The sequence below is a fragment of the Ursus maritimus genome, unplaced genomic scaffold (assembly GCF_017311325.1).
Source record: "Ursus maritimus isolate PB19 unplaced genomic scaffold, ASM1731132v1 scaffold_17, whole genome shotgun sequence".
NCBI lineage: Eukaryota > Metazoa > Chordata > Mammalia > Carnivora > Ursidae > Ursus > Ursus maritimus.
Window position 1 is genome coordinate 11,772,270 of NW_024424119.1, and position 12,045 is coordinate 11,784,314.

At 42.1% G+C, this 12,045-nt stretch overlaps 1 protein-coding gene across 1 annotated transcript in view; it reads left to right on the forward strand.

The window, feature by feature from the left end:
* The window catches only part of ADAMTSL1 (ADAMTS like 1), a 376,065-nt gene that overhangs the window by 185,250 nt on the left and 178,770 nt on the right, over positions 1-12,045 (forward strand). The window contains exon 14 of the mRNA XM_040631464.1: positions 7,570-7,871. Coding sequence (XP_040487398.1) covers positions 7,570-7,871 — 302 coding nt within the window. The remainder of the gene's footprint in view (positions 1-7,569; positions 7,872-12,045) is intronic.

Below are 12,045 nucleotides of genomic sequence, written 5' to 3' on the forward strand. Positions count from 1 at the left end.
GCTATTATTATTGTTGTTGTTAAGGTGGTGGTCGTGGAGATGAAGAAAAGTAAATGACTTTCGATCACTTTTGAGGGAGAATTGATAGAATTGGGGAACCACTTGGAAGCGAGGAGTTGGGAAAAATAAGGGGTAAGAATAACTCCTAAATGTGTACTTCATTGGATGGCCATTGGAATCATTTGCTGTGATGGAGAAAATTGGAAGAGGAGTAAGATGCTGAGGAGGGAAATCAAGAGTTCCATTTTTTGGGCATTTTTGGTTGGAGAGGTCTTTGAAATATTAAAGTAAAAATGTCACTCAGAGAGAGCAATGTACAGTGGTTAAGAGCATGAAACCTACTAGCTGTGTGAATGACTTCAATTTCCTCTTCCATGTAGTAATTATTAAATGGAAGTAATAGTTCTTATCTGGTTGTTGTTAGGATTTAACAGCGTTTATTTATAAAGCACTTGGAGTGGTGCCTGGCACAAAAGCACTGGATAAGTTTTTGATAAATAGATTAATTATATTAAATTAGTGTTTACTCCTTTCAAAGAGTAAAATGGCTCCCAAGCCCAAAACTTACAAAAAAAAAAAAAAAAGAGAGAGAGAGTGAGTTTGGGTATAAAGCTCAGGGGGAAAAAAAGGCCCAGACTAGAGATTAAATACTTCAAAGTTGCCCACACATTGGTGGTGTATGAAACCAAGAATCACTGAACACATCAGAAGACAGCACCAAATGGACCTCCAGGGCACCACAACGTTTAAAGTTCAAGGACAGAAGAAAGACCTAGAAAAGGAGACAGAGAAGGAATCGACCACAAAAGAAAAGAAAGCCAAGAGATGGTTGTCGTGTAAGTCAAGAGGATGAAGTAATTCCAGAAAAAAGGCATGGTCAGCTATGTTGGATGCCACTGGGAACAAGAGAGTTGAGGGTGCATTTTTTGGGAAGAGCAGACACTCTAGGGCCAGGATCCTCAGAAACTGATTATTACCTGTCTTTCTGCTGTCTTTTCTCTTATTGTTAAAGAACAAACTCCTGACAGTCCACAAGATCCCTCCTTTAGTAAGACTCTTTCTCATACCTTGTCGGGAGCCATAGGGAGAAAGATAGGTCGGAACTGTAAGATGAGTGTAACGGAGTCCTCAAGTATGAGGCTGTGAGTCTTGATGGGGGCCCCTTAATCTCTGACTCCTTGGAACTCTGAGAGAACTGATACCCCGCAGCGTTTCCTTCTAGTATAAAGTCTCTTTGAAAGGAAAATGTGCCCTTTAATGCAGCCAGGCTTTCTTCCCCCACTTGTAGCACTGAGCGTTTCCGCAAGAAAGTCATGGAGGCATTTTTGCAGAAGCCAGCTGCCTCTCAAAGAACCCAAAAGGGCATCATTATCATGAGAAAATGAAGTCTGCTTCTTGGAAAAGGCTACTAAATATAGCTCTCCTGGTACTGCCTTAGTCTGTTTGGAATTGGGTCCTTCCTTCCTATTTCTTTTCTTTCTTTCTTTGTTACTGGTCAGCAGCATCAGACGGGGCGGTGACTGAACTTTTTTCTCAAATCGATATATTGGTAGTTGATTCAAAATCCTCGTTGTGTTCTGTTATTTTGATTTCTGGAGTCGGTCTATGCTTGGTTGTACTCCTGAATCACCTTACAGCGATGAAAGACTCTCACAACCCACATGTGATACTTAAGGATTTGAGGAACCTATGAAAAAAAAAGTGGTGCTATCAGATGTTTGGTGCTGTGATAGCCCAGACACGTTTGAAAAATTGTGCTTGGAGACTTTAATATGTGTTGCATAACTAGCATGAATTATTTGCAGCCCCGGAGAGTTGTAAGGGAACAACAGCAGTTGAGAAATAGTTTCATAATTCCATATTCAGGTCAAGTATCATTGACTAAAGATCTTTCACAATAAGTGAGATTGTTATTTATTTGGAATGATTTAGGTGTGGTTCTAAGTGAATGGAGAGGCCTGCTTTGGATAAGTGTTCTCCCAAAACTTTAGTGCCCTAGCTATATTTTTAAAGAATCATTTGAAGGTTGTCTTGGTGTTAAGGGTTTTACAATTAATTCTAAAATCCCTAAAGTGATTCAATTAAGGAGTCGCCTTCCCTTTGTAGCGTTCCAAAGGTTTTTGTTTGTTGACTTCTTCTGGAGGGTTTTGAAAAAATCTTTTACTTTATTGAGAGACACTAAATAACTAAAGAAGTTTACATGAGGTCTTTGATTTCATGTAAAGTTGAGACAGATGAAAGAAGGTGTCTCCTGTTCCATTTTCCAAGTTTCTGTCCCACCCAACAGCAATTTCTTTTGCTCGAGTTTCTAAATGCCTCTTCAGTTCCGATGCCAAAATGCCTAGCTTCGGTTAAGAAAACTGCACTTTCTCCTAAAGATTTTACTCCATTAGTATTTCAAGGGTTGCTCAGAACCAGGAGGAGAAAAACTAGAGAAAAAGAATAGACAAAAGAAGATTGCATTCAAAATAGATGAGGCAATGTAGAAAAACAGCATCGTTACCAATAAAGTATGGTGACTTTTTTTGCCCCCAAATGATATAATTAGGTAAAAGACTCTCTGGTTAATGTGGGGTAGAATTACTTATTGCAGTATTTTATTTTCTAATATACTATTTTCCAGATCCTTCTGTAGCCACTAGTTAAATGATAAAATTTTAGAAGGGGAAAACCATGAGTCCCGTGCATTTATAAAATGAACATCTGTCCAGGATTTTGTCTACCTCATTAATTAATAAGGGTATCAGGCAGATGTTCTGACCAATTCAAAGGAAATTTCAAAGAACCATACATATTTAGGGAAATAAGATGTTGGAATGGATTTACAAGTAGATGCAAAATGGGTCTGTCCGCAGGACAGCAATTGCATTCCACTAGACATAATTATCTGCATTTCTGTGGGCAAGAATCATTTACATTACCCATTTTCTGTAATTTAGAGTGGTAAAATAGCTCACATCATTGAGAGATTGCAGTAACTAGGAAGGAGGCACTTGACAGGGCGCCTGCTAACCTCTTGGGTCCGTGTTAGAGCCTTTTACCATTTTCCCTCCACTATTCAGTTCATTCCCTCCCCTCTCCTCACCCTGAGATCCTGCCACCACTCCATACCTAAGCATACACCAAAAGAAAGAGGGCAAGGAAATCTGCAAAGCCTATCAGACATCTAGCTGAAATTTAATAAGATCAGAAACTAAACCAAAATTAAGTATTTTTAAAAAGATCTTATTTATTTATTTGAGATAAAGAGCACGAAAGGGAGGAGGGTCAGAGGGAGAAGCAGACTCCCCACTGAGCAGGGAGCCCAATGCAGGACTCCATCCTGGGACTCTGGGATCATGACCTGAGCCGAAGGCAGGCACTTAACCGACTGAGCCACCCAGGTGCTCCTAAGTATTTCTCATGTGATTTCCTGCAAGTTTTAGTTTGTATTTTGAAAGTAGAGACTGGGATGAGGCTGGTAGGAGCATTACAATAACACCCCTATAAAGCTGTCCTTATTTTAAATAATCCCAATGATTTTTTAGACAAACGAACATGTATATGAGAAAGGAGAGGAAAGTAAGAGGAGAAAAGATAAAGCTAAAAATCTTAGGGGAGGCTGGCCGGCTCAATCAGCAGAGCACGCGACTCTGGATCTCGGGCTTGTGAGTTCAAGCCCCACATCGGGTGTGGAGCCTACTTAAAAGAAAACAAAAAACAACTTAGTTATAGGCCATGTGTGCATAAAAGTGGAGCCGAACTCTGGCTAAGATCTGCAGCGACACGAGATTAATTAACCAAGAAGTGAATGGTTTCTGTTTAGCGCTATATTAGTAAAGTGATTGTTCTTATTATTTTGGTCCGTGCTTCTGACTTCGTAATAGCCACATATAACTAAACCACGTTGGGATTTTACAAGTGAATTTGATTATCACTGTTTTCTGTTTCGTAAAAGGGACTATGGTTATAACTCTAATGAAAGGATAAGCTTTTTGTTCATGAAACGAACAATTAAGCTTGCAAATTGAAGACCAGACAGAAGTATAAATCATCTATTTGCCAGGTTTCTTTTTTAATTTCCTGGGGATGGGAAGACTACATGCAGAAATGCTGTCGGTCTTCTCTGAAGTTCAAGTCCTTCTCTGAAAGAACTCACTTATCCAGCCATTCTGCATTCATTCCACAGCAGTGCTGCTGACAAAAAGAACTTTAAAAGTACCCAAATTAAACTTCAATGGTAAGAGCTTTTTCATGAAACATGTGTACATCAAAATGATTTTAAAAAAACAAAAAACAAAACAAAAAACCCTACTGCCTCCATTTTAAAGGTCTGACTTTAAGGATTCTTTCTCAGCAAGTACTAGTCAAACCATGTCTCCTAAGCCTTACACTGAGACCTCCTAGCTCAGTTGTCTGCCCTCTAACTGACCTTGCTTCTTCCCACTTGTGGCCAGAAAGCTCAAGATAGTAAACACAGAGTCAGGAGATCTAGGGATGTGGGAGAAAGTTTCGTATGAAAAAGTTATTAGTCACTTGGCCATTTGCTCTATTAGATATTTTTCTTTTGAAATATGACCTCGTGCCTTCAACAAGAGAGAATATATTCTATCCTACAGTGTATGCACTAGAGAAATTAAGATGACTGCCAAAAGACAGCACTGCTTAAAAGCCAAATCATTTTTAATTGGTGTGAACTCGATGAAGACCTAAGGATAGTGGGTTGGGAGATAAGCCAGAAAGCCTATTTGACATTTGATAAGACTCTCACTTGGGAGACATAAAATAGATGTTTATTGTTTTTGCTATTAACCCTAAAGGTCCAGGTAATAAAAAATAGACAAATGCACGTGCGTATGCCCCCCACACACACACATTTATTTTCATTGAAATGCTGCTTCAGAATAAACAAGGTTCAAGCATTGCAGTGAGTTCATGAGGCTCCAGTAATGTGCTCTTTCTACTTTGGGTGCTTTTGGTGTATCTTCCTGGCCCTAGACTGAGACCAAATGCAAAGTGCTTGACATGGTAGGCAAGGAGAGCTGAGGGTTTGGTCTGTGGGTCATTTGTATTCTAGAGTTCATCTGGTACTCACTTTGGAAGATAAAACATAAATCAGTTTAACTGCTTGTCATTCTTAGAAACTTATATATGTGGAAAAGATGGGAACTAAGACTTAAAAGAAGATCATTTATGAATCTTAGTGTGTTTGGCGTGTCCAGTAAAGGTCCTATAGTAAGAGTTGGGAGACTACAGCCGACAGCCAATTTCAGACCTTTCTACTACCACCCGCCCTCTAGTTTTTATAAATAAAGTTTTATTGGGACACAGCCACACCCATTTGCTTACACACTGTCTATGACTGCTTTCATAGCATGTTGACAGAGTTGAAAGGTTGCAACAACAAAGACCCACAAACAGGGCCCACAAACTCTAAAATATTATCTGTCTGGCCCTTTACAGAAAAAGCTAGCTGACCCTTGTTGTCTTGTAATGGTCTCTGAAGATGACGATGGCCAGTAGAGGTGACAGAACAATAATTCTTCCAGTATAGGAACAGCTGATAGGGTGCGGTGCTTTTTGAGATCTTGTCCTTTTTTTTTTTTAATTTGAAAATAAAATCCAGCACCACATTATAAAATAAGAAATGTTATTCACACACCACTGTCAAGGTTGGCAGACCTTTCATTTGCTTTTGGGTTTTTCTTACAGACAAAATTGTTTAGTTTGCCTTTTCCTTTATGTCTGCACCTGGGTTGTAACATTCAGTGTGTGTGTGCGTTTGTCATAATTCTTGTTCCAGGAGCCAGACAGATACATGTGAATGTGTAAATAAGAAGGTTACAATTAGTCCGATGGCGGAGTTGGGTTTTATATTTATAAAAAGCTCCTACGGGTAACATTATGTAAAGAGAAGAAGACTTTTTAATTTTTTAGGGTACAGTTCTCCCCCCAGGTTCTCTGGGTGCCAGAAGACAGATCAAGCATTCAAAGGCGAGAGAGGGAGGTAATATTGTGATGCGAATTTCTTGGGAATAATTCCGGATGGTTCTTCGTCCCTCATCCACCTTCCTGACAAGGTTGTATGTGACCTTCATTCTTTTTTTTTTTTTTAGATTTTATTTATTTATTCGACAGAGAGAGAGACAGCCAGCGAGAGAGGGAACACAAGCAGGGGGAGTGGGAGAGGAAGAAGCAGGCTCCCAGCGGAGGAGCCTGATGTGGGGCTCGATCCCAGAACGCCGGGATCACGCCCTGAGCCGAAGGCAGACGCTTAACCGCTGTGCCACCCAGGCGCCCCGTGACCTTCATTCTCTCCTAGGGGATGGCTTTTCATGCCTCAGACAGCGTGAGCTGTTGGGGGTCAGGGGAGTCTGGCTCTCCTGGCCAGCTCCACGCACAGCCCAGGCTCAAGCCCAGGAAACATCTTTGCTATGATCCTTCCAATTTGAGAACTTGGATTGGTTTCCTGCTAGAATTTCTATTTCCCTAAACTAGATCTGAACCATTTGCACTTGCTAAGATTTAATGCTATAATCTTCTTATCAGTTCTTTCGTTTTCTGCCAAAGTCAAGGTTAGGAGACCAGGTTTGCATACCTCCACAGCATGACTCTGTGAGAAAGCAGTAGGATCGTGGAAATATAAAAACTTTTTATTCCAAAGTTCTTTTTCCAGATTATTATACTAACTTTGTGAAAATGTTAGTGGTTCCCTCTGGGCTTTTTTCCCCTAGAGCCCTCTCAAGGTCATTGCAGTCACGGCCATTGTTGATTAGTGGGAGGGCAAGTCTTTTTTTGGGAATTTGGATATTGTCCTGCATTATAGAGAAACTCAGAGGAAACCCGAATTCTCACTAATGTGGCTTCTTTCAGGGCGTGGGGGAGAAAAGGCTGTCGAACAAACTTGTACGAATGCAGAATCTCTCATTTACTGCGACACGTCTATGGATTTAAATTTGTAGCCCGGCTTTTCTCTATGATATAAAAAGAATTGTAGTCCAGACTAATTCAAAGAATGTGTGAGGAGCAAGACTTTGCTCCATTCTTGGAAACTCACAAAAAAGAACCTCTTTCTATATATAAATAAATCTTGGGAAACGCATCGAGCAGAAAAGCAAAAGAAAGTTACAGAATATGAGATCCAGACCCAAAAAAAAAATCCCTCCTTAAATATCTCTAAGGGCTTATTTTGTGATAGTTTTTAGGATCGGCATTAGTCTGCTATAAGAATAGCCAGCGTCTTGCAGAAGGCACAAGTGCTGGGATTTAGAGAGAAGAAACCACGGATTCCCTGCTCAGAAGAGCTACTACCATTGTGGGTGCAGAGCAGGGACAAAGCAGGTGGTCTGTGGCTGGAATGCTTTCCAGCTGGGAGTTCATATGACGCCCAAAAAACCAATCCAGAAACCGTGGCAAATGAGCTCATGAACTAAACTGAAGCCCCCATCGCAGGACGGGGTGGCAGAGCCCTGAGCACGTCCCGGGACAGCGCTGGGCCGTGGCGACAGGTGGGATGCAGCCCTCCACAGCCCCCACGGCCTCGTGCCTGGGGCTTCTCATCCTGGCCTCTTGTTTGCTTGCCGACTGCAGATTCATCCCCGAAGCCTGGTCGGCCTGCACGGTTACCTGCGGCGTGGGGACCCAGGTGCGAATGGTGAGGTGCCAGGTGCTCCTGTCTTTCTCTCAGTCCGTGGCTGACCTGCCTGTGGACGAATGTGAGGGGCCCAAGCCAGCATCCCAGCGTGCCTGTTATGCAGGACCGTGCAACGGGGAAGGTCCGGAGTTGACCCCAGAAGAGACAGATGGCCTCTTCGGCGGCCTGCAGGATTTTGACGAGCTGTATGACTGGGAATACGAGGGCTTCACCAAGTGCTCCGAGTCGTGCGGAGGAGGTAAGAAGGGGGACTCTGGCCCAGAGCCCCACCGTCTTCTTGTCCTTTTTCTTTCTCCTCTCTCCCCGCAGGAGACTGGGTCACGTGACCGCCTCTGGTCCAGGAATGATAAGCAGGGGGAGGAGGGGAGGAAGGCCTTCTAAGTGCGAAGCACGCTGAATGAAACACAGATGTATTTCTCTTTGGGCTCGAGTGGCGCTCACACCGTCAGCTGCGAGTGGCCAACACAACTCATGCTTTTACTTTCAGTTGTCATTCTGATGTTTTGCAATATATCCTAGTGCATCTGACTGAGAAACACAGTTGACGCTGACCTGGCAAGGCTCTCAACGTTCAGTTTTATTTATCCACGTCCTTGCTTCAGTGCATGTGGTATGGACCAAGGCCCAAGAGGACTAAACATTCTGCTCTTCCCCAGAATGAGTTCGAGTCCCCCTGATTCACTCAGCTGATTTCCCGAAGCAGTATCTCTTTACAAAGGGAAAAGGGTATAGAAAGGGCACTTAACACCTTGGTTACCTGGAACCGGAAAGGACTTAAAGGTCTGACCCCACCGCCATTTTACAGATGAGAAAACCAAGACCCAGAGAAGCTGGGTGACTTGAAATCACACAGCTAATGAGTGGCAGCTGGGATTAGGCCTGCTGTTGATCTGTTTCTCTGTCTAGAGTCTTTCCAGAACATCACGCTTCTTTAGAATTCCTGAAACTTGCTCCTTAGGAATATGATGTAACTAATGTTAAATGTGTCCATGTATACTAATCTGTTTCTTTAGGGATATTCCACAGTGATAACAACAGATTCAGCAGTTCTTTATTTCAGTGTTTTAATGGGATTGTGGGAGGAGAGGAAAGCATTTAGGTCGACAACAAATTCTTCAAGATTATGATCTTTCTTACACTGTAGAAAATAAATCAGATTCATAATGCACTGCCTCCCACGTCTACCCCCAAGAGGGATTCTGATAGGTGAGGAAATGCTGGCTAATTTCCTGCCAGACCCCTCTCACTGGCTATGAGTAAACCCCTTCTGGCACGTTAGGGTTCTGCATTGCCCGTGAAGTTTCTCAACCGGTATCAAAAAAAATATTAAAATTATTCTCCAAAACTGTTTTCTAAACCATGACATTTTGGAAACTCTTTTAAAAAGGGGTCTCTTGTCATTATTGAGAATGTTCAAGCACATGTGCCCAAAATGTTCACATGCAGCTGAAAAGGAATGAGTAGTGGAACAAGTACATACTAGCAAAGAATCCGTTTGCTCCATCAGATCTTTTAGCAAGCATTTAATAGTTTTGACCTTGAGGTTCGTGTTTGTTTCTACGTCTTCCAGTTTCAAACCATGAAATTCTTAAGTGTTTTAATGGAGGGCCCTGTTATTTTTAAAACCTAAAATTTTCCATCTGATTCTGGAAGAGTTTCCTGGAACTCAGCTAATCTCTGTTCTTAAGGGGTTCTCCACACTGAGGACATCTTTTCTTCCATGCTTATGAAGGGAAAAGTATTAAATCAGCTTCGATGATCTCTGAGCCTGGGCAGGAGCTAAGTCAGGTGGCAAGACCACAGCCAACTGCCACAGTGGCTTCTTTCCAATACAATGAGTGACTCAAGAGTTCAGGTGGTGTGTGTTTATCCCCAATTGCCATGATCACCTGAATGGAACGATCATTATCTCTATTGTAAAATGCATGTGCTTTGGGAAAAAAACAAAAACAAAAAACACTTGCCTTGTGGACTCTCAGTTATGGTTCTCAGTTACAAGGCAAGCCTGGAACTTTATGAGCAGATGGAAACACCAGATGCAGTCACGGAATAATAAATACTCAGATACCTTTATCTTTAAGATTCTAACCATTCTGCTGCTCAACCAGGGGTATAAAACTCAAAGTGTAGAGAGCCTGTGGAATGTTTTTAATTTCAAGTGTTTTCAGAAGATAACGGATTTGGAAATAAGATTTGGATGTTTGATATACAATTGATCTGTGCCTGTAGGAACTGAGCGCGTTTGTATAACATAAATTGCACATCCTTAATATCCAAGGCAGGGTAAAGTTACTGAAATGTCTTATGTCTTTAGCTGTCAGCAACCGTGCACACTTACCTACACTTGCGTAACTGTGCCAAGGTAATATATTTACACCTAAAATGTTAGAGTTGAAAATTCCAAAGTGGTGAAAATATGCTTGGGTTATATGGTCCATATGATGCCCATATGCACTAAAAGATCATTTCGCTCTATGGGACATGTATATTTTGAAGTCCGTGTTTGGCAGTAACATTGTATTATCAACTTTGATCTTTCGCCAAAATATAACCCACCAGGTTCTATATATTTTTAATCGTTCTTGCTGAAACCAACCAAAAACATGCAGGATTAACAGACAGATTTTAAATCAATTTTGGGTCGTAAGGCTGGTTGGCCTAATTTCACTGTCTTCCCTATCTCGGGAGCAGAAGCTGGATAGACTCAGAAGTAACCTTTCACCTAGCAAAGGTAGCAACCAGAAGGAACTGGTTAGTAATTCAGTTGGTGGCTGTGTTTCCCCAAGCTGTCATCAAATATCATGTAACAATTATGCTATTCTGGCAGATATAAACACTGAAAATCCCATTTTCTGGAAGATTGAGCCTGACCTGCTCAGATGTGTCCCGCGTCCCATCATCTCCTTGTTATATTTGAATTTCCCATATGTGAGCTAATAGGTGTGGTCAAGGACAGTGGCTTTGAACCTGCACAGCTTTATTATATTGAACTCCTAGATGGTAAAATCAACATTAAGATAGAGCTGAGGGAAAACTTGAAATTTACTTCGGCAACAAGGAAAGGTGACGTCTTTACCTGCCGCTCCCCTTCCTTATGGGTCCTCTGTCCTTTGCTTCTGTCAAGAAAGTAAAACTCAAAATCGTGAAGTACTATACTTAAGTATGTGGTCCGTGTTGTTTTAAGATGTCCTTCTAAGTGCGTATACTAGCCTGTTTGGAACGAGCACGCACGGATGAGCTAACTTCTCACATCCTGGCCCCGCTCCGCTGGGCCAAGTATGCTGTGACCTCACAGGTGAGGTTTCCACATGCCCTCCCTCCTGCAACCTCCCACACTCCCACACTCCCCAGCCCGCTCCCTCCTCGCGCCTTCCCCCAGGTGTCCCTCTTGCACCTCCACTGGCCTAAACAGCACTATGCTTAGAATGCCCTGCCCTTGAGGCATTTTGTTCATCATGCCACAAAAATGTATCGTGTGGTGATCTCAGGGCTGGTCCCAGATACTCCTTAATTATGACAAAGCTCTGTCCTTAGTTTCCCTCAGCACCCCAGGCCCCACCTAAGAATGCCTAGGCAACTGGCCGCTATGGCAATGGCCATTTAACACGGTGTCGGAGGCCTAGTATTTTGTTTTATGGTATCTTAGATTCAAATTTAGTAACTCTGGAATGCTGCTTAATCTTGGCACTTAACCACCTCGGAGGTGATTTCTCTCTTGAGCTAGGATTTATTGGTTTGGAGTAATATAAATTTGTGTTCCACGTGTCTAAGAAAGGACTATACTGACGTCCTTCTAGAGACTTGAGCCCTTGCAACACTTGTTCTTCGCAGTCTGAGAAGGACCTACATTCTGCGATATAGGGAATCACAAAGTAGAAACAGAGCACCTCCCTCACACCTCCCCACACCCGAAGCACTTTCAAGGAGGGCAGGTGACAAGACCTGTCATCACTTCCTGCCGACCTCATTGACTCAATTTCAGAAAGTGTTCAGTAGCTGAAAAAAACCCCAAATATACTTTATTTTAGAGCGACATTTACAATCTCTTGAATATTGCCAGGTAGGCAAATGAATCGAAAACTTAATTTCTAATGTAACCACAGCTCTAGATTCTGTATGGAAGAGTTCACTTCATCCAGCACCTTGTCGTCATTACCTTAATAATGCCAGACTATTCCAGAGGGAAAGATCAGTGATGATTTCAACAATTTCTTGTGAAATGTTTTGCTATATCATCATACCATAAATTTCAAATGGCTCATCCCAGCTGCGACCAAGAGAGCAACACCCTGTCGCCAGCATCACAGAGTATGATGCAGTAGCTTGAATGTCTAGTACAAATCGCAAATGCTCTACTCCGAACTGGCCATGATATATTGAAATTTTGAAACTCATAAAAAGGTTAGAAAAGA